Source organism: Epithele typhae, assembly GCF_022376455.1.
Source record: "Epithele typhae strain CBS 203.58 chromosome Unknown BXZ73scaffold_4, whole genome shotgun sequence".
NCBI classification, from domain to species: Eukaryota; Fungi; Basidiomycota; class Agaricomycetes; order Polyporales; family Epitheliaceae; genus Epithele; species Epithele typhae.
In genome coordinates this window covers 1329251-1351977 of record NW_025954195.1, presented here as the reverse complement: position 1 = coordinate 1351977, position 22727 = coordinate 1329251, and the positions used below count along the sequence as shown (strand labels likewise).

General features: G+C 59.0%; 9 protein-coding genes across 9 annotated transcripts; 3 read left to right on the top strand and 6 right to left on the bottom strand.

Annotated features, from left to right (window-relative positions):
• Nucleotides 1-297: 297 nt before the first annotated feature.
• Nucleotides 298-2638, bottom strand: BXZ73DRAFT_40601 (uncharacterized protein; the record flags this gene model as incomplete). Its single annotated transcript, XM_048018607.1, has 10 exons — nt 298-659; nt 723-820; nt 892-1017; nt 1074-1278; nt 1329-1467; nt 1519-1624; nt 1678-2144; nt 2200-2309; nt 2370-2487; nt 2540-2638. The coding sequence occupies 10 exons, from the start codon at nt 2636-2638 to the stop codon at nt 298-300; spliced, it is 1830 nt and encodes a 609-aa protein (XP_047882285.1).
• A 202-nt stretch (nt 2639-2840) lies between these two features.
• Nucleotides 2841-4299, top strand: BXZ73DRAFT_97500 (DnaJ-domain-containing protein; the record flags this gene model as incomplete). Its single annotated transcript, XM_048027386.1, has 9 exons — nt 2841-2896; nt 2967-2976; nt 3029-3077; nt 3147-3243; nt 3321-3416; nt 3489-3570; nt 3630-3788; nt 3853-3954; nt 4006-4299. The coding sequence occupies 9 exons, from the start codon at nt 2841-2843 to the stop codon at nt 4297-4299; spliced, it is 945 nt and encodes a 314-aa protein (XP_047882284.1).
• Nucleotides 4300-4650: 351 nt separating this feature from the next.
• On the top strand, nt 4651-5954 carry BXZ73DRAFT_40585 (glutamine synthetase; the record flags this gene model as incomplete). The annotated part of the gene is made up of 5 exons (XM_048018605.1): nt 4651-4723; nt 4777-4820; nt 4892-5252; nt 5315-5845; nt 5902-5954. 5 exons carry the CDS (start codon nt 4651-4653, stop codon nt 5952-5954), a joined length of 1062 nt encoding a protein of 353 aa, XP_047882283.1.
• A 334-nt stretch (nt 5955-6288) lies between these two features.
• Nucleotides 6289-9457, bottom strand: BXZ73DRAFT_87779 (VID27 cytoplasmic protein; the record flags this gene model as incomplete). Its single annotated transcript, XM_048024714.1, has 11 exons — nt 6289-6408; nt 6474-6528; nt 6597-6716; nt 6778-7403; nt 7458-7693; nt 7747-7849; nt 7906-8434; nt 8499-8754; nt 9013-9131; nt 9195-9285; nt 9439-9457. 11 exons carry the CDS (start codon nt 9455-9457, stop codon nt 6289-6291), a joined length of 2274 nt encoding a protein of 757 aa, XP_047882282.1.
• A 924-nt stretch (nt 9458-10381) lies between these two features.
• BXZ73DRAFT_40786 (uncharacterized protein) lies at nt 10382-12034 on the bottom strand (the record flags this gene model as incomplete). The annotated part of the gene is made up of 2 exons (XM_048018644.1): nt 10382-10931; nt 10992-12034. 2 exons carry the CDS (start codon nt 12032-12034, stop codon nt 10382-10384), a joined length of 1593 nt encoding a protein of 530 aa, XP_047882281.1.
• A 675-nt stretch (nt 12035-12709) lies between these two features.
• On the top strand, nt 12710-13064 carry BXZ73DRAFT_74401 (uncharacterized protein; the record flags this gene model as incomplete). Its single annotated transcript, XM_048022016.1, has 2 exons — nt 12710-12857; nt 12901-13064. The coding sequence occupies 2 exons, from the start codon at nt 12710-12712 to the stop codon at nt 13062-13064; spliced, it is 312 nt and encodes a 103-aa protein (XP_047882280.1).
• A 782-nt stretch (nt 13065-13846) lies between these two features.
• On the bottom strand, nt 13847-18727 carry BXZ73DRAFT_40630 (RNB-domain-containing protein; the record flags this gene model as incomplete). Its single annotated transcript, XM_048018613.1, has 10 exons — nt 13847-13942; nt 14002-14566; nt 14621-15078; nt 15134-15407; nt 15462-15836; nt 15890-16047; nt 16103-16433; nt 16487-17129; nt 17183-17609; nt 17660-18727. 10 exons carry the CDS (start codon nt 18725-18727, stop codon nt 13847-13849), a joined length of 4395 nt encoding a protein of 1464 aa, XP_047882279.1.
• A 538-nt stretch (nt 18728-19265) lies between these two features.
• Nucleotides 19266-21088, bottom strand: BXZ73DRAFT_87776 (uncharacterized protein; the record flags this gene model as incomplete). The annotated part of the gene is made up of 14 exons (XM_048024713.1): nt 19266-19355; nt 19409-19460; nt 19510-19564; nt 19621-19669; nt 19728-19859; nt 19912-20014; nt 20065-20198; nt 20259-20428; nt 20488-20505; nt 20555-20666; nt 20718-20770; nt 20821-20854; nt 20913-20975; nt 21032-21088. The coding sequence occupies 14 exons, from the start codon at nt 21086-21088 to the stop codon at nt 19266-19268; spliced, it is 1122 nt and encodes a 373-aa protein (XP_047882278.1).
• A 399-nt stretch (nt 21089-21487) lies between these two features.
• On the bottom strand, nt 21488-22353 carry BXZ73DRAFT_87775 (vacuolar sorting protein Vps24; the record flags this gene model as incomplete). The annotated part of the gene is made up of 5 exons (XM_048024712.1): nt 21488-21565; nt 21625-21777; nt 21827-21948; nt 22002-22179; nt 22243-22353. 5 exons carry the CDS (start codon nt 22351-22353, stop codon nt 21488-21490), a joined length of 642 nt encoding a protein of 213 aa, XP_047882277.1.
• Nucleotides 22354-22727: the final 374 nt, after the last annotated feature.

Here is a 22727-nt window from a genome sequence, read left to right as displayed (position 1 = left end):
CTCACAGGACGAGTGTCTTGTTTGTTCTGTTGTGCGCTCATACCAAATGAGGATTGTGAGACGCACGCGCGTTTGGAAATGCAGAGCTACGCGCCGAAATCCCCGGAGGCGCCGAGTACGACAGCCGCAGAGCCTTGGGTTACGAAACGCCGCACCTCGAGCAAGGTAGCGAGGCGGTAGAGCGTCTCGGGTTTCCCGGGCTCATTCGTACCTGGCCGATTTGCACCGTTTCGCGATCTTCATAAATCGTGATCAGCGGACGGCCCATGAACGTAAATACAACCCCGAACCATTCACTCAGCGCGCATCAACGGTCTTCGCATTTTCCAGTTCTGCCCGGCGTTCTCTCTTGCGAAGGGTCTCCCACCAAATTTCGAAACGTCTTTCGACACGTTCTACGACTCCGGACACGTAGAGCACATCGACACCAGCCCAACGCGCCGCAGACGAGACGACGAGCTCGAGGTCCTCCGGAAGCGTGCCGAGAATGTCTTGTGTGTGGTAGATCGTGTATTGTTCCCCGGGCTTCCTCGGGACCTCCGACGGATCCTCCGAAGGCACAGCATTTGGGACGTATGGCTGGCGAGGCTGTGCCTCTTCTGGCTTCTTGTTCCGTGATGTGGTCGCATTTCCAACACCTTCACAGAGGGGGAAATTGTCTGTCGTCGCATTGCGCGCTGCGGGGCTCAAAATCAGACCCATACTGAATGACAAGGCAACACATAGCATACCAGGCATGCGATCCTCTCGGGGAAGCAACGCCCGTTGACAGAAATCCAGATACGCGTCCATCATGGCTCCGTCCATGTCGAGCGCCGATCTGGGACGGAGGCCCCCCCGGGCCTCGTCAGGGGGGTCATCGAGAGAGCGGATCGTGCAGGGGAGACATACGTGCTAGTTCCCATGGAGGCCGGGGTGGGATGTTTCGCCTCCTCCAACTCCGCCTCTCGGATAGCGGCCAAAAGCTCTGACAGGGTGGGCAGCGCATTCGCGGGGTCTTCCGGCTCAGAAGGACGTCTGATGAGCGCCGTCAAAGGTTCAGCACAATGCGCACATTTGCTATACATACTCACCTCGCGTTACCGTCCAAGCCATACACGAGCTTCAGGACAACAATGGCGCAGGCGATAAGCGCAACCTCGGGGACGGCGCTATCGTGTATATGGTAGGTCGGGTCGCGCTTCTTCTGCTTCATGAGAGCGGGAGATAGCGACCTGTGTAGAGTGAGAGGTATCGAAAGGATATGGGCCAATCTCTTGGCGAGAGCATACAGTACCGCTGTGGTACGTGATCAGCTCTGTGCTCCAAGCGAAGACATAAACACGTACGCGTGCCCTGTAGAGAGCGCACTGCTCTCCACAAAATCGGTGCGGCATTCATTTCGGGAGTTAGGATTCCATACGAAGCGTAAAGAAGTCGCCCTAGACGAGAGCAGAGGTGGTGAAGGGAAAGCGTAGATGGCACATGCTGTTATAGGTAGTTAGCAAATCGTAATATGATGGGATGTGTGGCGCTGACGTTGGGTGACAATGCTTGTGTGGTTTGTCTGGTGAGATGACTGGTCATGCTTTCAGATAATAGTCGCAGAGTGTCCAAGTATGGGACCTCGTAACCCTCCACAAGTCTGGTTATGGATCAGTCCAGCTGATGACCGAGCGTTAGATCGGGCGTACACACCTTAGCAGATCGTTGTACATCACGGGAATTCGAAGTGTCCAGCAGGCGACCACTAGTATGGAGAGTGTGCTCACGGGAGCGTCCGATTGCACAAATTGTCGCGCTTTCCGACGCATGGATTCAGAATCTTTGCGTTGCGCACGCTCTTCTGCGCTCTCCTCTTCGTCCGTAGAAGACGACTCTGAGTTCTCTCGCATGAGTGCCTCGAGGTCGTCGTCTCTGTCTGATTCTTCAGACACTGACTCGGAACTCGAAGACGACGAGCCAAGAGAGACGTTCTGTGCGCTGCCCTCGTCGGACTTGCTATCGCTGTCCCTGCCTTGTGGAGTATCGCCCTCCTTCGGTTGCCGTGTCTGAGACCCATTGGCTCCGGCACCTTCCTTGCCTTGGAGGTGCAACAGGGACTCGGCAATAGGAGGGCTGGATAGTAGCGACAGATGCAACGCCCACAATTCTCGACAGACCGTCTAAAAGAGCCTCATGAATCCTGCTAGCTGCACGGACACAAGACGGCCGACAGACCTCGAACTCGGGGGGTAATTCCCATATACGCGTGATGGCCTCGACTTGCATGCACAAAATGAGCTGTAAGCATTGGAAGTAGTGGAAGCGTGCTCGTTCCCCATGATAGACTGCATTGAAACGATACATTAGTCACAGCCACGACATGTATACCAGCTGGGTGAACGTACACTTGGGGTCGGCTTTACTCAACTTCTGCTTCTTTTGCCTCTTATTCAGCGTTCGCTTATGCACAGCATGTGGCCCAATCTCAGTTATCTCCCTGGCACTGCTCTCATTACGGTAGTTCTGTCGAACATGAACACGTCGCTTCAGAGTGACTTGAGAGTGCCGTGCATACCTGTAGAACATGGCCTTCGCTGCAGGTCACCACGCCACTTTGAGGCTCTTTGTGCCACTGTCTTGAGCCGCATACAAGGCACTCGCGACGTGGTGCCATCGGAGGTCGCTGCTCGGAGTCGTGGAGAGAACGAAAGATGCGTGGCGCTGGAGCCCAAGTTCACGACGATTAGATAACCACGTGGGGACGGCAGCAGGCCTTGATCGGACCTCGTCGGTGCGCGCTCGCTGCCAACGCTCGTTTTCCTTTCCACTCATTCTCCCCTCACGGCGGTTCAACACGCCCGGGCGCATTCGCAAGCATGCGCTTGATACACCTTCTCCTCTTTCTAGCGGTTCTGGTCACCACGGCTCTCGCGTACGTCCCCTGTTGGTTTGCGGCGTGGCTTTGTCGTTGACGTGGACGTGTGTCGCTGCTCTACGTACAGCTGGACTAAGGTGCGCATACCTGCTGTTTGCTTTGACTTCATCCAACCGAGCGTCGTTACAGGAAGACCATGAGATCTTCGACCTTGTTAGCGCACTCGAGGCTGCCGAGGGTGCGTCTTAGACTTCCATTGAATGCTTAAACCATTAAAATGTTTACAATGCGGATGCGCTGGCGACAGGCAAAGGCACGACGTTCTACTCGTGGCTGGACATCGCGCACACGTCTTCTACGTCAGAAATCTCAAAGGCATACAGGAAAAAGAGTTTGCAGCTGCAGTACGTCTTGCCACCCACCACCCCCTCTTTCCCTTCCACTTCTTCGGCGCCTCGCCCTAACACGAGCGCGGTCGCAGCCCTGACAAGAACAAGGGTGTCAAGAACGCGCACGAGCGGTTTGCAAGACTCGGCGTCGTGGCTGCTATCCTCCGGAACGGGGAAAAACGTGAGCGGTGAGTGCGCGCATCATTTTGCTTTCGCGCCGAGACGCGCCGAGACTGATGTATTACGGCTGGCTGCACTAGGTACGATTTCTTCTACAAGAACGGCGTTCCGGTATGGCGGGGTACCGGATATTATTACTCGAGGTTCCGTCCTGGGCTTGGGGTGAGTATATCTGAACAGATACGCCGCATTTCGGACGCTAACGCGACGCTGCTTGATAGACGGTGGCTGTATTCTTGATTATCACCACGTCCGGGGTACAATACGTTGTTCAGAAGCTGAACTATAATCGGGACTTGAAGCGCATCGACTGGATCATAGAACAGGCGCGGACTGCAGCCTGGGGATCGAAGATGAGTCCGCAGGACGGACAGCGGAAGGTGAGCACCATGGTCGTGTGAGGCTGGGCCGTCGAATTAATTGAGCCGGGGTCACATTCGTAAGGTCAAAGTGAACCTTGGCGGGCATCCCCGGATGGACCAAGACGGAAACTATGTCCCGGGACGCATGGTCGACATGGTCGTGGAAGGTGGCGATGTCTACATGGTGCGTGCTTCGCCCTAGCGACGCTGCTTCTAGTGACCTGTTCTCCCGCAGCTCGAGAAGGACGGGTCCATGCTCCCGGTGGATTACGACTCGGCGGTCGCACCATCGATGGGCGGGACGTGGTTCCTGGCCCTTGTGGCTGGGCTGGTGCAAAAGGCAGCTAGGCGCGATGGATCTGCGACAGAAGAGACTAGGCCGGAGACGGAGACGGAGGAGACGGAGGGTTCAGATGTGCCAGGGAGCGGCTCGGTGACTCCGAAGGAGGAGGGGGCGGGGCGGACCGGGCGTGCTCAGGCGACGACCATGGCGGGCGGGCGGCGGCGCAAAAATGTTAGGAAAAAGTAATCTAATGCGGAACGGAGGGCCGGCGGGTCCCTTCTTGCGGACGCCGTCGTTTGGGCCAGGTTGGAACACGTTTGGCGGTGCCGACACAGGCGGGACAGCACAGCAGGTGCGATGGGCGGCGCGTCGGCCGGTAGGGGCCCCGTTGTCGGTGTGCTCGAGGAGGAGGAGGCGGGGAGCGGCCGCCGCGGGCAGGGCAAGGCGCAGGGCAGAACAAGTGACAGCTAGGGCGGCCCCTGCTGGCTGCGATCGCGGCTAGATGCGGTCCCCTCCCAGCGATAAGAAGGGAGCCATATAAGTCTCGCCCTTGACTCGATGCACTCTCTCCCCGACTCCCGCCCATCCCCACCAGCCATGTCGAACTACCACCCCGAGCTTCTCGCCCCCTTCCTCGCCCTCCCCCAGGGTGACAAGATCCAGGCCGAGTGTACTCCTCAAATCCATTCCCCGTCCCGCCCGCGCTCACCCTTGCGTCCTCAGATGTCTGGATTGACGGCGATGGTGGACTCCGTTCCAAGACTACCGTACGTGTTCTCTTCCGTCGCGCATTCCGCGCACGTCCATTCTCATGCTTGACGCTCATTTCCCTTCGTAGACCGTCACAAAGAAGGTGACTGACCTCAACACCCTCCGCATCTGGGACTTCGATGGCTCGTCCACCAACCAGGCGCCTGGCCACGACTCCGATATCTACCTCCGCCCGGCTTCCATCTTCAAGGACCCCTTCCGCGGTGGTGACAACATCCTCGTCCTCGCCGAGTGCTACAACAACGACGGCACTCCCAACCGCACCAACTACCGTCACCACGCGGCCAAGGTCATGGAGGAGGCCAAGGACTTCGTGCCCTGGTTCGGTCTCGAGCAGGAGTACACCCTCTTCGACATGGACGGCACCCCGTACGGCTGGCCCAAGGGCGGTTTCCCCGGCCCCCAGGGTCCCTACTACTGCGGTGCTGGTACGTCGCTCCCGTGCGTTACCGTGATCCGGGGAGTGACGTAACTTGTCCTCATCTCCCAGGCGCTGGCAAGGTCTTTGCCCGCGACCTCATCGAGGCCCACTACCGCGCCTGCCTCTACGCCGGCGTGAACATCTCCGGTATCAACGCCGAGGTCATGCCCTCCCAGTGGGAGTTCCAGGTCGGCCCGTGCGAGGGCATCTCCATGGGCGACCACCTCTGGATGGCCCGCTACCTCCTCGTCCGCATCGCCGAGCAGTGGGGCATCAAAGTCTCGTTCCACCCCAAGCCCCTCCAGGGCGACTGGAACGGCGCCGGCTGCCACACCAACTACTCCACCAAGGCGATGCGTGAGCCTGGAGGCATGAAGGTTATCGAGGAGGCCATCGAAAAGCTCTCGAAGCGCCACAACGAGCACATCGCCGTCTACGGCGAGGACAACGACATGCGTCTCACCGGCCGCCACGAGACCGGCCACATCGGCCAGTTCTCGTCTGGCGTCGCCAACCGTGGTGCCTCCATTCGTATCCCCCGTCACGTCGGCGCCCAGGGCTACGGCTACCTCGAGGACCGTCGCCCCGCCTCGAACATCGGTGCGTGCCACGGCGATCACGCGACTCCAGCGCGGGAACTGACCCAAACGTTTCAGACCCGTACCGCGTCACCAGCATCATCGTCGAGACCACTTGCCTTAACAAGTAGATGGCGACGCCGGAACTTAGAGTGTTGGATCGTAATGGAATGTGTTTCGGCGCGGGGACGTAGCCCTTTGCGGGCTTGGAAGTACAAGTTATCAGACACGCAGTTCATAGCTAATGTAATACAAAGATCAAGAAACGCCCGCTTGAACCGTGGGCATGATATACATCACGAGCCTGAGTGCAAACATACATGTGTAGGGAGGAACGAAAGGTACAGTTTGTCCGACGGGGGCGGGAACGACATCGGACCGTAGCTCCGCAGAGCCGGAATTGATACATGTTCTGGACGGAACTTCTTCGTACAAACGCGAGAGGTCGTATATGAAATGTGTGAATCAGTAGGGAGAATTGACAATTCCGGAGCGGCTGCTGCGGCTGGGCGCGAGCGACGTCCGTGTAGGCCGCTGTAGCTGCTTCTTGTTCATGGCGTGCACGTTGTTCGTGAGAGCGACGATCTGATGACAAATAGATGTATGTTAGATGGAATGCGCAACGATGGTAGAATGGGGAGAAAACATACGATTTGCTTGTCGTCGTTGAACTTGAAATTGTCTTGGACGACCTGCTCTTCGTACCTGTATACCCACACCACAGCACTGTTTAGCGAAAGTCACGGAAGACCAGGTGAGGAACGACAACGTACTGCTTGATCTCGTATTTGTCCAGGTTGCCCTTCTTCACCCGCTTGAAGTCCCACGCGATGACATACTGCCCGGACGAGGTCACAATCGTGTTCTCCTCCTTGCCTGAGCCCATGTTGAACCTGTGCAAAGCAGGCGACGGCACGTTAACACTGAACGCCACATTCAAGAGGGAGCGCGAACCTTGCGGGCGTGAACGACACGCTGCCACCCATGTACTGGACGTGCTCGGGGCGGACCGTGAGCCGACGCGGGATCGGCTTCGCGTCCGCGGGGAACGAGCGATCGAAGCCGAGCTGGCCGGTGTACCTGCCCTCACCGATGAGGGTGTCGATGAGGAGCAGGTACGTCTTGGTCGTCGCGACGAGCCAGCGGCCGTCCGCGGTGACGTCGATGCCCACGATCGGGTCCCCGAGCGGGGGCAGCGCCGTCTTCGCGTTCTTGCCGATCGAGTCGAAGAGGCGGATGTCGCCCTTGGTGCTCGCGACGGCAAGCTTGCCGGACTCGGTCGTCGTCACGCCCGAGAACGCGTTCTTGCCCGCGTACTGCTTGTACTGCGAGTCGACCAACTTCGTGCCGGACACGCGCGGGTCGATGCGGAAGAGCGCGTTGTGCGAGATGCCGACGACGGTCTGCTCCGGTGTCATCTGCGCGAACTTGTTGTCCGGGGCGATGTGGTCGACCTGGATGTCGTCGTGCACCTTCCACTCCTCGACGATCTTGCCGGTTTCGATGTCGAGGTGGAACAGCGCGTGTGGGTCGTTGGGCGACTGAAGGATCATTTTCGTGTCTTGATCGTGGAGCATCGCCTAGGGTTGAACGGTCAAGTCAAGGAGCGAAGTAGATAAGAAGCGGGCGCATACATGCTTGGGGTTCAGAGCCTTGCCCTTGGGTGTGGCAAGCTTGCTGATAGTTCCGGAGTATCTCACGTTGTGGTCGTCCATATGTGCGAACACGCCAATCTTGTCTCCACGTACGACGTACGAACGATCGCCCTTGTAGCCAACAGCAAGTTGGGTATTGCGGCCGCCCGATTTTACAAGGGGATTCTCTTCTTCCTCCTCAAACTCTTCCTCTTCCTCTTCTTCATCACTCTTGTCTGCTACATAGTTAGCTCGAATGCAGCACATACGTATAGTTGAAGACACTCACCTAGCTCTTCAGCCACTGCATCTTCCTCGTCCTCGTCATCTTCGACATCCCTCATCTCTACATCTTCCGCGTTTGAGCTCATAACATAGTTCTGGTCCTCAAACTATTCAGGAAATTAGAAATGTACTTGGCATACGCTCAGACAAGCCGAAAACATACCTTCGCCTTTGCCCATGGAAGTTGGTTCCCACCTTCCCACAGCGCACGCGCAAAAGCGGCCGTGAACTCCTTGTACGGCTCCTCCTCCTCGAACCGCACACACCAGCTCTTCCCTATCCCGTTCGAGTCCTGCTGGTTCCACGTGAACGACAGCACCCGCGCCGCCAATCGCGCGTTCATATCCGTCGTGACGTCCTGCGCGACGAGGGGTCGCTGGTGCTCGTCGAGCGCGACGAGCTGGTAGTAGTATTGCCCGCGCGCCGTGTTCTGCGCGATGCGCACGACGACATCCGCCTCCTTCTCGTACGTACTCTGCTCCGGGTCCCACAGATGCAGCTCCGCGACGCCGGAGAATATCGACGGCATGCTCGGGTCCTCGTGCGCGGCGAGGGCGTGGAGGTTCGAGCCAGAGGAAGTGGCGACGGGCTCCGGCTCCTCCTCTTCTGTAGGCGTCTCTTCAACTGCGGTTGTGGTGGATCTGGACGCCTGGCCCTGTGACGTCTTCTTCGACTTCTTCGTTGCGGGTGGCCTGACGTCGCGGATACGGTCAGGGGTGGGTGGGAATCCGAGATGGGAAGAAGGAAAATACGCACTGCCAAATGAACTGCTGCAGCTCCGAGTCCAAAACATTGTCCGCACTCGCGCGGTACTTGATCTCGTACATGGCGCGGTACATGCATGTCTCGAAGAACGCGCGCGTGGGCTCATTAGTGCCTGCGGCAACGAACTCGAAGAGCTCGTCTTCGTCGCCCTCGACGTCCCGCCAGATGAACGCGGGCTCGTTGTCTGCGGACTTGCCCGAACGGAACTCGAGGGCGTCGCAGATCAGGAAGACGCGTTCTTCGTCGGCTGGAAACAGTGCGTGAGTATATGCGAGCTAGGCAACGGGCGGACTGGTATCGGAGAAGCGGGATAACCCATCTCTGCATCTGCGCGCAATTGGGCTCATCCAAAGACCACAACCTTCGGTGCCCCCGTATTTCGAACAGCAGGATGTGACGCAGTGTTCTCATGCTCCCCAACAAACTTGCACGCTGCTCCATCCACCCGCAGGCGGGCAGCGGCGATGGCAGGGGACGCATGCAGGGCCGAAGACGAACCACTCACTTTCCTCCTCGTCCTCGAGCAGCTCCTGGTCCCCGTCCTCGTACACCCGCGTGATGACCAGCTGGAACGTGTGCTCCATCGACGGCACCCTCCGGATAGTCGCCATCGCGTCGTTGTACCTGCAGCAGACGTCGATGAGTACGTCCCCTCGGGCGCATCGCGCACTCGCCCGGGGCACTCACAGACACTCGCGTCCGCCGCGCACGGACTCGGTGCGCGTGAGGAAGAGCTGGCCAGCGGGGATCTTGACGACCTCTGCCGCGTTCGGATCGTCTGCGATGCATGCGATGATGTCAGGGCGGGCCGTATCTCGCGCACCGGCGAGCGCAGTACGCACGCCAGACTCGGCCTATCACTGCGCGGGGAGGGGCGGGCGGTTCAGCAGACGGCGACGGGGAGCAGGACACGGGCGGGGGGCGCACGCACGGCTTCTGAAGATGTTCATGGTGGCAGTGGGCGGAGAAGGAGCAGAGTCGTCGGCATGCTTGAAAGGACTGGCGGCCCCGCGCCGGGCCACGACGTCACGGCATTACGTGACCGCTCGCGCGTCGGTCACGTCGCGTTGGCCCATTCGAAAATCACGCTAGCCCTAGGTTGGCTCGTGCTCCTTAGCTGCTTGCCAACGCCATGTCGGGTCTACGCTTCGCCACGCCTGACCGATCGCAGGGTACGTACTATTATTGGTCGAGTGTCGGCGTGCACTCACATTGTCGAGCTCTTTCCCAACCAGCAGCCAGGGGGCCTGTCACGCCTGAAAGCGTGTTTCGATCACGCACACCGCGGAACGAGGTTTGTCCACCATCGCGTCTCGAAATCTTCATGTCTCTCAGCAATGTCATACCAGCAGAACGACTCGCCCACGTCGTCCACTATGTCCAATGGCACACCAGGGCTCCTCGACACCCCTTCAAGGTCCTTGTACCGTCCCATCGGTTCCACACCCACTTCGGCTCTGGGGACACCGTCGTGCAAAGTCATAATCCGCTCGGATCCAGCCATGTTTACGTGCTTCGACACTGCAGACAAGGAGCTGTACGATCTTTGGGCGCCAAACACATAGAGACGTTGTTTCTGAACAATGGCATTGGTGGCATACAAGGACTGCAGCGCCTCGATGTGTCTAAACGTAACAAATACAAGGAGCGGATTACGCGTAGCCAGAGCGACGCCCGAGTGACATAAGTAAGGTCTAGGCGCAATGATGATAATGATACAGCAAGAATGCCAGGAATGTGGTGAAATTATGTATGCAGTCGAGAACCAGTAGGAGAGACGTGATGGGTCATGATGAAAGAGCATTAAGCCAGACAGAATCTGAAGACGCGAGCCATGGGGATCGTGATGGAGAAGACGGTTTCATAGGGGATTTTTAGATCCAGTTACCAGTAGGCCGCGGCTTCATCGTCGTGAATGGACTCTTGCCAGGACTGCCAGGTTTCAGAGCAATCCGGTCCTTCGACGACGACGACTGCCATAGCGTACCGTCCGACTCAGCGCTGCCCCCGCTCCTCCGCGCACCAGCCTCGCCGCTGGCGAAGCCCGAATCGTCCGACTTGCGCTGCGCCGCCTTGCTCTCGGCCAGCGAGGACGGCTTGGACAACTGCGACTGCTCGGACGCTTCGCGGAACACATGGACGGGAAGACTCCTGCTGCTTGCGCTTGCGCTGCTCGTGCTGAACCCGCGCATATGCAGGCCGAGCCCCATGCCGGCTGGGGCGGGGCTAGCTTGGCGATGCCGGAGCTCGTCCAGACAGAGCTTCTGGAGCTCATCCAGACCGAGATAGCAGGCCTCATCCCTGAGTTCCAGCAGGGATTCCATGCGCGCGCACAACCCGTTCAACCGCACGCCATGTGGGAGGCTGGCAGGGGTTCCGGGTGTCGAGGGGGGTGACCGTAGGTAAGAGAGTATATGGACGTATCTGTCAGTGAGAACAATCGTCAGCACGAGACGAGGTGAGAACGACTGATCAGAAGCTTACGGGGCACTGGGCCTGTCCAAGAAGACGTGTAGGTTTGTTGATACTTGAGACATGACACCCGAGGAGACGAGATGGTGATTGAAGATTGAGTTGAACGAGACGTCCACATCACTTGTGGTTGAATACACGGACAAGGGCTCTCCATCCGATGCTGGGAATAGTCCCACAAGGTACGACGCGAGACGGGAGGGTCGCGAAATGAGGGTCGCCATTGTCGTCCTCTGGGTGGCCGTACTTGTCTCAAGCGAGACGATGATCTTGCTCGGGTCCAATGAACTTGTTGGAGCGGGTGAGACCAAGATGGCGCCGAAAGGAGGCTGTGGGGATGGCGGAAGTACGTTCAAGGGAAGAGTGGGAACAGGCGGGAAGAAATCGAGAGGCGACTTGTTCCTGCGGAAGGGACTTGTTGACCTCCCGCGCATCTCGGGCGTGGCCTCGGGGGTGGTGGGCAGGTCTGGCGGCGGGCGCAAAGGTGCGTGGGGACGAACGGGTAGTTCTGCCTGCAGCTCCTGCGCGTCGACCGTCTCGGAGTCGTTCAGTTCCCCGAAAGCTTCCATGGACTCCAGTATGTCGTCTGGGATGGGCGGGAGAGGCGGACTCGCGGGGGGCTCACTGGGCGCCTGATCGTCCTCCCCGCACTCAAGGATGGCGGAGTGGGCGGGCGACGGGCTGCGTACGCGCGCGTGGAGGTCGGAGGAAACGAAAGCCAACGGACCAGCGAGGGCTTCCTGGGGGGTACGGACCACAGTCGCGCCTGTTCCGAGGGTGCCTGTGCGCGGGTGCGCGCGGGCCTCGGCGGGGTCGGCGAAGCGGGGCTCGGAGATGCGGACGGGGCGCGAGGGCGCGTACGGCGCGGACGAAGTGGACGCATTGGAGGTGGTGCGCGCGAGCCAGGTCATTGGGCTCGTCACCGACGGCCGACGACGTGCACGGGCGCCGGCCACGGCGCTGGGGCTGGTGGGCGGGGAGACAATGGGGCCAGGGTGTGGCATGGGTTTGGAGATGGAGGAGGTTTGGCGGTGGTGTGTGCGTGTGGGGATCATCGTGCACGGCGGCGGCGAGCGCGGGTGCAAGATGGGGGACGGAGGAGGGAGTGCGTGTGGGTGCGGGTGCGGGGCGGGCGGGGAGCGAGCACATTTGAGTCTGAGAGGGAGACAATTGACTTCGGGAGCACAATGCGTGCCACACGCGGGCCCCGGCGCCTCTTCCAGACCTGCCTCTTTTGGCGCGCGCCGTCTTATTGTCCGCTGCGCACCCGCCGGCGCCTCGCGTTCGCCTGGCCTCGATGCCTCCTCCTGCCTCGCCCTCGCCCCAAACCCTCGCCCCGCCCACAGCCGCCTTCCAGCTCGCCCTCCCCTTCGTCCTCGCCTCCGTCGCGCCCGGTCTCGCTGCCCTCCATGCCGCCCGCGCCGCCCGCCTCTCTCCCGCCCCGTCCGCGCTCGCTGCGACCCATTGTCCCATATGCGGCGCCGGGCTAGTCCACACCCGCGTCGCCCGCGTGCGCGCGAAACGCCATCGACAACCCCGGAGCGGGGCTCGCGATTTTGGCGAGCCCCTCGAGCCCTCCACGCGGACCCTGCGCCGATCGTGCCCGAGCTGCGCCCACACCACGCACGTCCCGCTCACGCCAGGCGCGGGTCCCGGGGCGACGTCGTTTCCGCAACCCCGGCACCGCGCGCGATACAGGCCCGCGCAGGGGGACGCGATCAACGAGCCTCATGCAGACCGTGCGGGCACCCTTCCTGCCGCTGCGCCTGCTGCAGCTCAGCCGCGGCCGCGCTCGCGAGGCTCGGCGCAGTTGGGTCCGGCGCCGTCCAGGACGACTCCGGCGGCGGCTCGTCCTCACACCGAGCCCGGGCGCGGGCTGTCGGTGCTGCCGGCCCATCGCGAAGCTCACCGTCAAACGCAGGGCGATCGAATACTGCTGGAGGCGATACCCGGAACAAGGCGCGCCCCAAGAAGAAACCCGGGCTGCAAAACATTCTCGCGCGGAACAGAGAGAGGCAGGAGCAGGAAAAGGAGCGCGACGGCGCACAGGGCTTGGGTCTCTCCGCCTTCCTCCACGGCCTGTGATAGAGCCCCGCCCAAGGAAGACGGGGCCAGCGTCCGGATTCCGATGGGGTCGTTCGCTGGTCCTCCGTACGTCTTCGTCGATCATCTTCGGCCCCCGATGCGGTCATAAAATCTCATATTGCGCTCCTATAGCTTGCTACTCTCGCTGGCCTCTGTATCGGGATGCGCCCTCCGTCTGCTATTGCGGATCACCACTAGCGTTGAGGTGGTCTCCGACGGATCGGATGACTTCCGAGCTCCTAACGAGCCCACTCCTGGGCCTGAACGTTGAATGTCGTGACCCTTGTGGGGTGAAGATGTAGGGTGGAGATCCTTGGGCGGAGGGCCAAGTTCTGGGACGCTTGCGCCGTGGTAGCTATTCAGTAGCCTCATCGTACACGCACCCAGTTGGCGAGACCTTCATTTGCCATCGTATCTTGCACCACGACCGTGCAGCACAAGGAAGATCACACGTGCGACAAGAAAGACAACGAGATACACATTTCGAACGATCCACGAGCAAAACACTCCCCAGAGTACAAGCAGCTATCCGTGGGCACATACGTGAAGACGAGGGGTGGGATGATCAGCCGATGTAGTAGCGTATTGTGGGCAGGGGCTACAAACAAGACGGTCAGAAAGCAGAGGACGTTGAGTTGTTACATTCGGAATACAGGGAAGAAGGGGACCAAGGGGACGAAGAAGGGGAGCGCATGAGGAACATCAGCCATTATCGTACACACGACGAGAAGAAAGAGATCGTTCTGAGCATTACGGAGAAGAGCGCCGCACAGGCAAATTGTTCACGCCATCATCCGCCTCTCTTCTTGAGCGTACGGGTTGACGCTGTAGACCTTGATGACAGGAGGGCTCTTGGTCAAATCAGCGGTGACGATGACCTGTGGGAAAGTAATCGGTGAGCTTCAGTGGCGCTTGTTGTAATACTGCAGAAACTCACGGGAACGGTCATGAGCTCGCGAATCTCCTGGATCTTGTGGCCGGACGGGAGCGTCTTGAGGCCCTCGAAGTGGGGCGGCAGCTTCTGCTTCGAAAGCGAACGCTGCTTGGACAATCCCACATTGTCGGGCTCCTGGTTAGTGCGCCCAAGCACAATCTCATCCTCCTCGTTGTCGTCCTCGTCGAAGAGCGCTTTCTCATCATGAACCGAGCGAGAGGCGACCTCCATCTTGAGCGCATGCTGCTCGGCATTCTGCTTGACCTTCTTCAGGTGCTCGTCGTCGCTGTTCTCGGCGAGCCAGGTGATGACATCGCGAGTGGACCAGTAGATCTGGAGCGCGTGCTTGTGCTCGTCGTAGACATGGTTTTCGATGGGCATCTGGTCGACGTGGACGCGCTTCTCGATGCCAAACTCAGGGATGAGCACATCGAATGCCGCGTCGAGCACACCGATGACCTTCGCCTGACGGACAACGGGGCCGTAGCGCTGGGTTAGGTCCGAGACCAAGACACAGAGGTACAAGTGCGCCGACTGCTCTTGAGCGAGCTTGGCAGAGTCACGCTTGCTGCACAAATTGTGAGTCATTCAGAACGTACTCAAGAGGGGCAAGAAAACGCACATGTTGCACTGCTGGGCGATCTTAGCGACGGCGTCGCGGTCCATGCTGAACTTGGGCTCGGAGCCACCCTGGAGGATTGCGTCGAGCTGGCGGTGAACAATGATGTCGGCGTAGCGACGGATGGGTGACGTGAAGTGCGAATACAACGGCACATTGAGAGCGTAGTGGCTGTATTTGGCGATGTCGAGCATACCTGCACAGAAGTACTTCGCACGGGGAGATGCCTTTTGGAGCAACAGCTCGAGAATGGTCTTGGCGGTAGGGTCCTCGACACCCTCGAGCGACTTCATGAGAGCCGCAACAGAAGACGTGTCAACGGTGTACCCGAGACGAGCGGCGCGCTCGACGAAAGCGTTCAGGCGACGCTCAATGGGAGTGTCGTGGCGACGGAGCATAGCCTGCTCCGAAAAGTGGACTGCGACTTGCTGGGCAACGGTGATGTTCGTCATGAGCATGAACTATCGAAGAATGCGTCAGCAGGGTATCGACAAGGTTTCGTGCATGCCAACCAACCTCCTCAACAAGGCTGTGAGCCTCGAGCCTCCCGTGCTCGCCGCAGTCGATGGGCATGCCACTCTCGTCAAGCGAGAAGGTCAAACGAAGAGAGCGGGTTTTGACACAGCCGGCCTGGAAGCGGCGGGCACGGAGCTGTGAGGCGAGATCATCGAGAACCTTGACGTCGTGAGCAATCCCAGCAGCGTCGTGCTCAGGGATGACAGGGAGATCGCCGAGAGTCTTGCCGTCAATGACCGCCTGAGCGTCGCTGTAAGAGAGCTTCGCCGCAGACCTGCGATGCACCTGATGAGCTTCTGCAGGTGGGAGCGATGGCCACACGACTTACTTGATAATAGTCCTGCCGAACCATTTCTTGACGATCTTGGCGTCTTTCGACATCGTGAAAATGACGGAGAACGCGAGGCGCTCCTGGCCAGGCAACAGACTGCACACCTGCTCGCTGAGGGTAGGCGGAAGCATCGGGACGGCACGCTGCACGAGGTACACGCTCGTCGCCCTCTTCCTAGCATCACGATCGAGGGCAGTGTTCGGCTTGACGAAGTACGAAACGTCCGCGATGTGGACACCGACGTCGTACGTCCCGTCCTCGTTGACCTTAATGGAGAGGGCGTCGTCGAGATCCTTCGCATCATGGGGGTCGATGGTGAACACACGCTCGCTACGCAAGTCCTTGCGGATGTCGAACTCGCGCTCGGGGACACTATCGAGAAGATTAGTCACATGGCGGCATTGTGGCGACGGGGATTAACTCACGTCCAGGGCGTGGGAGGGAGGCACTTCATCACATTGTCACTGAACTCCTCCGTGGGGAAGTTGCAGTCCTTGAGCAGGGCAGAGGTTTCAACCTCGATGTCGCCAATCGGACCGAGCTCCTCGACGAGGGTACCGAAGGGATGCAGCGAGGAGATAGGCTGACAATAGCGAGATGAGTTGCACGCACAGAAGACGATCGTTAAAGATACGTACGTGGCGCTTGATACAGGCGACGAATAGCTTGTTGGCATACGCCTCGGAGTTCTGGACGAAGTCCAACGGTGCCTGCTCGGTGGGAATAGCAATGAGGGGAACGCGCTTGTCAGTTGGCTTGAACCACACGATCTTGGGACGCTCGATGGGACGACGGGGCTCGTCACCCTTATCACCCTCCCTCTCACGACGCTCCGCCTCTTGTTTCTCCTTCGTGGCTGCGGACGACGGACGGAGCAGACCCAGCGTTCCGGAGAACAGCTGGCCGGGCATGCGCTCGACGACCGCAACGACATGGCCAGCGAATTGAGGCTTCACTTCGTCGGTCACCCTTCGCGAGCGCGTTAGACTTCGTGCATAGTGGAACAGGTACGCGGAACTCACTCCTCATCCTCGAAAAGCATCAAACCCTGGCCCTCGACCTCGACATCATCCTTCTTCTTGTCGTTCTTGCGACCAGCCGCGTTCTTGAGGTCGTATGCAGAGTTCTCCTCCTTCTTGCGCTTCTTCTCCTCCTTCTCCTTCTTGGTTCCCCACACCTCGTCGACGTCGAGCAGTTCAACTGCGACGATGTCTCCTTCGAGCGCACGGTTACGGTCCTTGGAGCCGCAGATGTAAATATCGGCGTCCAGGACTTCCGTGGCAACGTATGCATCCGACCGATTACGTTTGTTGACTCGTAGAATACCTACAACAAGCTTGCCAGCCGCGAGGAGCGGAGGGAGAGAAGCCTGGGGGAGATAAGGAGCGAACAGCGACTTGCGCTGCGGTTGGCTAGACTGCTGCTGAAGCTGAGACTGGAACTGTTGCTGTTGCTGTTGGAGAAGATTGATGCCACCGAGCCCGAGGCCCATCATGTTTGCGGCCATCATGTTTGGCAGCATGTTCGGGAAACTGAAGGACTGCATCTTCTGATGATGGCCGCCAGCCGCCGCGCGGAATTGCTGCAGGCTCTGGAGCTGAGCTTGAGCCTGTGCGAGATCGGCCGCGAAGTTGCCACCACCAGGAAGGGCTCCAACACCGCCATCTGAAGTGGGATATCAGTTCAATGTCACCACGACGTCAAAGCGATCTACTCACTGAGACGCCAGGTTGAATCTGAGCGAGAGTGACCTCCACCGCCGAGGCTAGCAGGAGGCATGAAGCCGTCATCGAAGCCATCAGCGCTCTGAGAGAAACCAAGGCCGCCAAGCTGCCCGCCAGTCTTGTTGAGAACGTTCACACTGTGACGCCTGCCATGTCCGCGAGGGACAGACGACGGCTGCCCGTCGAGACCCATCCCAAGACTGCTCATGCTGCCGAACTGACCCATGGCGCTCTGCTGGCCACCGAAAGCGTTGATACCCCCCATAGACATGGGAACTGTGCTGTGTACGCGACGGTGCACATTGCGTCCAGGGGCAAGGCCAGCGGTCTGGAAAGAGAGGACCTGGTTCGATGCGAGCTGATGCTGGTAAAGGGCCTGCTGTTGTTGTTGAAGAGCCTCGATCTGGTTTTGGATGGCGATCTGCGCAAAGCATGGGTACCTGAACGACGAGGACACTTCACGGTACTCACCTGCTCGGCCATGATTCCAGAGATGTCCCCACCCTCCTGCTTCCTCTGGCTCTCGTGACCCTCGAAGACACCATTGTTCTGCACTTGCTGAGGGAAGCGGAAGTCCGACTCGTCCTCGTTAATGGGTGGGCCCATGGCAAGGTTACCCTGGGGGCGCCTGCGCGCACCGAACATAAAGCCAGGGGCCAGCTGGGGGCGGCCAGTGGGACCCATGACATCACTCTGCTCCTGTTGCTGCTGCTGGGCGAGAGCCTGGAAACGAGGTGCGGTGAAGTTCTGCGAGAGCGAACGGCGCGGGTGCGCCTGCCAGGAGGGGTCCGTAATCTCTCCCTCTTCGATGATAGGTGAGTCTTCCGGAGCTTCCATCATGGCACCCAAGTTCGGCGAGTAGCCCAACGAGGGTCCGAGGGCCTGCGTGCCAAGCGACGCGGCCTTACGGTGACGCGGGGGTGGCTCATTCATGGTGTTGCCAGCGGGGAACGAGACGGCTCCGGGCTGGAAGACGGGGGCGTTGGCGGGGAGGTTCGAGTTGGCAGCGAGTGAGGTCACGGAGGGCATAGGGGGTTGCTGCTGCTGGGGGTTCGGGGGCGAGGTGGTCTTCAAGTCCGCGATCATGCGTTGCAACGAAGACAGTGCGTCACTGCTCTCGCCCGTGGGTGGGGGCGGGTTGGGGGAGCCCGATGGCTGGCGCTGTCGGTTCCCGCCATTGCTGCTCGCGGGACGTCCGCTGGGCTGGGAGGTCGACTGACCGCCCTTGCGATGACCGCCGCGCTGGGAGCCGGACTGAGACTTGCCGCGCTGGCGTCCTTCTCCCTTCTTCGTGTTTGCAGATTCCGAACCAGACTCCGTACCTTGATTACCTGGGCCCCGACGGCTCGTAGAGCGGTTACTGGAGCGCGAGGAGGGGCGCGGATTCCCCGCACCCTGGCTCACGGAGGCAGAGCGGCCGGCAGGCCCACCCCTCCTCGAGGGCTGCCTGTTCCCTCCTGGCAAAGCGGTGCCATTGGACGGCTGCTGCCTCTTGTCGTCCTTCTGGGGCAACGTCTGAGTTGTACTTTCGTCCGTCATGTCGTTCGTAAACGTGTTGATCGCGTGTAGTGAGTGAATTTTCCAGGATTATGCGATGTTTTTGATGTTCTGATGTTTTCTTGAGGCGAGACAGAAGATGACGAAGACTAGGTGGGTGAGCGCGCGCGAGAGAGAGCGCATATAGGAGCACTTACACAAAGTTGGGTTGGTTATTCGTGATGGTAGGCGGTGCCCTGTGGGGCGAGTGGGGGTTTATGGGAGTGGTTGCCTCGCTAGGCGTGGAAGGGGATTGTTTATCGTCGCAGAGGAGAGGGCGTCATCCAAGAAGGCTATAAGGACAGGCAGCGCGGCTATACTGCTTTCCCACGCCCCTTAGTCACTGATACGCACCGCTGTGCGGAGTCTCCTGGCCCGCTTTCGTCCGCCATGCGTCGTCTCACAACAATAAGGGCCACACGCGGTGCCTTCCCGGCTCCCGCTAACGATGTATGTGTCCCAGCCGACGCATGACTACGATTCTACAGGTATAGTGTGTAGAACAGAGTACAGTATTCTACCCAAGCGTTCTAGAAAGGATCTATAGCTTCTCGATGATCGCGGACGTGTACTCCTTCGTCGACGCCTTCCCGCCCAGGTCACCGGTGATGGTCTTGCCCTCGGCAATGGTCTGAGGCAAGTGTCAGTAAGTGGAGCAACGGCAACAGGCGGTCCGACACCCACGGTGAGAGCAGCGCGCTCAATGCGGTCGGCGTACTGGTTTAGGTTCATGTGCCTACACGCGAGGTCAGTTTCGCCCGATATTCATCTTACTGGCTGCTCACCTGAGCATCATGAGAGACGAGAGAAGAAGCGCCGTAGGGTTAGCCAATCCCTTGCCTGTACAAGGACAAGTTACGACAAAATTTGCGAAAACTGGTCCAAGGGCTACGCACCTGCAATGTCAGGCGCCGAGCCGTGAACAGCCTCAAAGATGGAGGCGTCCTGCGCAGTACATGAGCAACCTATTGAGGGGCAGCTATAGACGGACAATGACACGTACCCGACCGATGTTGCCGGAGGGCGTAAGTCCAAGGCCACCGATAAGACCGGCACACATGTCCGAAAGGATATCACCGTAGAGATTGGGCATGACCATCACGCGGTCCGAGAAGGGCCTCGGGTTTTGCACGATCTAAGGCACGCCCATCAGCCACGCTCCGTACTAAACGAGTAGCCGAACGAACCTGAAGGCAAGCGCGGTCAAGGAGGTCCTCATCGTAGGTGATTTCGGGGTAGTCCTTGGCCACCTGACGGCAGGCAGACAGGAACATACCATCCGACATCTTCCTGTAGGCAGATGTGAGGGTGCTTCCACACGCGAGGAACATTGCACGCACATGATGTTCGCCTTGTGAACGGCAGTGACCCGCTTGCGACCGCTGGTCTGAGCGTAGTGGAACGCGTAACGAGCTACACGCTCAGAGGCATCCCAAGTGATGAGCTTGATGGACTGCACAACACCGTCGACAACCTGAAGGAACGTGTCAGTATGCAAAGCCCGAGTACAACCCATCCAATGAGGTGTGTTTACCTCGTGCTCAATACCCGAGTACTCTCCCTCCGTGTTCTCCCGAATAAGGACAGTGTTGACGTCGTCATAAGCAGTTTTATAGCCCTTGATGGAAGCGCAGGGACGAACGTTGGCGAAGAGGTTGAAAGTCCTGCGAAGCGTCAGGTTCAAGGAAACGTGACCCTTGCCAACTGCACGTGAGGTTGATGTGTGAGGGTGTGTCTAACGGGAGGAACGATGGAAAACTAACTGGGAGTAGCAAGGGGGCCTGCAGGGCGCGTCAAAAGAGCACACCACTCGTAGGAATAAACACACACCCTTTAGCGCGACGGTGTTCTTCTTGACCGAGTTGATGGCAGCGTCAGGAATCACGGTCTTGCCACCCTTGAGGATCGGTGTCACGTCGACCTCCTCCCATTCGATAGGCACCTGTGACGCGGTCAGGGATTCTTCCTCTGCTAGGCATGCTCAAAGGCGTACCTTGGCTGCAGAGTAGATAGCCTTGACAGACTCGCTAATTTCCGGACCGATACCTAAACGACCCGTCGCGTCATGCCCTCAACCCACTATAGATGTTGCTCACCGTCACCGGGGATTAAGGTAACCGTATAGTTTCCCTGATACCACAACTCCCATCTATTTCCCATCCTCTACAGAGAAGAAGGGAGGACTCACGTTCGCGCCTTTCTGACCAGCGAAGGCGGCGGTAGGAGCGGCAGAAGCATAGCGACGGAAGGCCTGAGGTGGGCGGAATAAGCACTTGACGAGCAGAGTATCACCAGCTTCGAGCATACCTGAGGGGCCCGTGAGGCGACCCGCGCGCTGCCGGTGAGGGTACGGGAGGCAAGCATTTTTGCAAGCAATCGGGAGACGACGGAGGAAAGAGGTGGCACAGCCGGACGTGCTGGACGGCGAAATCATCATGACGCACGTGATGTATGATGTAGACCCGCGTGGCTCGGGTTCTTCGCCCGATACGCTCCGGCCGCGCTCCGAATTCGTCATTAGACTCCGAGTGTAAATTGGCTGGTGGGTAACGGTGGGCCGCATGTGGACATGGCCATTCGCATCCTCGCAATCATTAGTAACATTGATTAGAGTGGGCTTCTCCTGAGACGACACGCAAGAATCGAGGGCGTACGGTCCGGTATAGCGAGAGGTCTATGATAGCTAGCGTCCGGGCAAAATTTACAAACACACATAATATGATACAGCATGTATAGTGACAGTATACCTGGTAATCATGGGTATCATCCGCTGAGAATTCCATTGAGCTGTTGGCGGTACTGCTCCATCGCTCTCTCCGTCTCTTCGTCTTCGACTTGGTCCTGCAATGACTGAGGACGCGTGAAACACGCGGACAGAGAGCAGCATGTCTAACACGCACCGGAAGGTCTTCTTTGACGGCCCCAGCCTGCCCAAGCTTCCCCTCGGTAAGGTCAAACAAGACCTTATCGACCTCGGCGTCAGCCTCGTCCTCTAGTTCCTCGTCATCTTCCATGGCCAGTGTGTCTTCCAACATCTCCTCCATGATACCAGCCTGGGACGCACATCACTCTATGATTCGTTACAACCCCCGGAGGACATACCTTCGTCATTTCCATGCTCATCTCGCGCATTGTCGCGCTAATTTGTGGAAGCTTCATGAGGGAGTTCGAAAGCTTCATGATCTCAGTCGACTTCTGTAGCGCTCCGGTAACCTTGAGCATGGCTGGATGCGATGTTATCGAAATGTTCAGACAATGAACCGAAATGTTCACGTACAAAGCTGCTGCTGCAGCTGATTGTTGATGGAGCCCAGCCGGGCCTTACTGACAGACAAGCGGTCCATCTGTTTGTGACTCCGGACGACTTCCTTCGCCATAATCCGCGCCGACTTGACATCACCTTTCTTAGCCAACTGCTTCACCGTGGTCTGGGCCTTCTTCGTGGCCATGTCCAACTGTTCCCAGTCGAAGTGTGGCATAAGCGGATGGGTGCATGCACAGGCTCGCAAAGGGCGGACCTGCCTCATCTCGCGGTCGAGTGACCGCTGCTCCCCACGGATTTTACCCTGCCATGCGCGGACCCTCTCCTCTGCAGACGGGCCGTACAGAAATCGGTTGATGGTCTGCATTGGGCGAGATGGGCGAAGGAGGGTGGAAGGGCAGAGGAGGGTATGTGGAATGTGGCTCTTGGCAGAGCGGACTGAGCAAGTTTAGCGCGGCGACGCGGTGCATGTGACTGGAACCCACGGGGAGGAAGTGTTGCGGCGGCGCGGCTGGTCCCAAGTTGAAGGTCGTCCTCTGCCCTCCCCTCTCAGTCTGCTTGCAAATTCCCGCCATATGGAGGCTGACCGGCATGCGGCTCACCATGATGTGTACTCGACCTCCTTTGGATCCGCTTCGACGTCCTCTCTTCCCTGTCTCCGCTCAGGTTCTCGATCCTCAGGCTCTTTCCTGCCCTCCACTTTTCCTTCTCGCCAGGCTACGTCGTTCAGATCCTGACGAA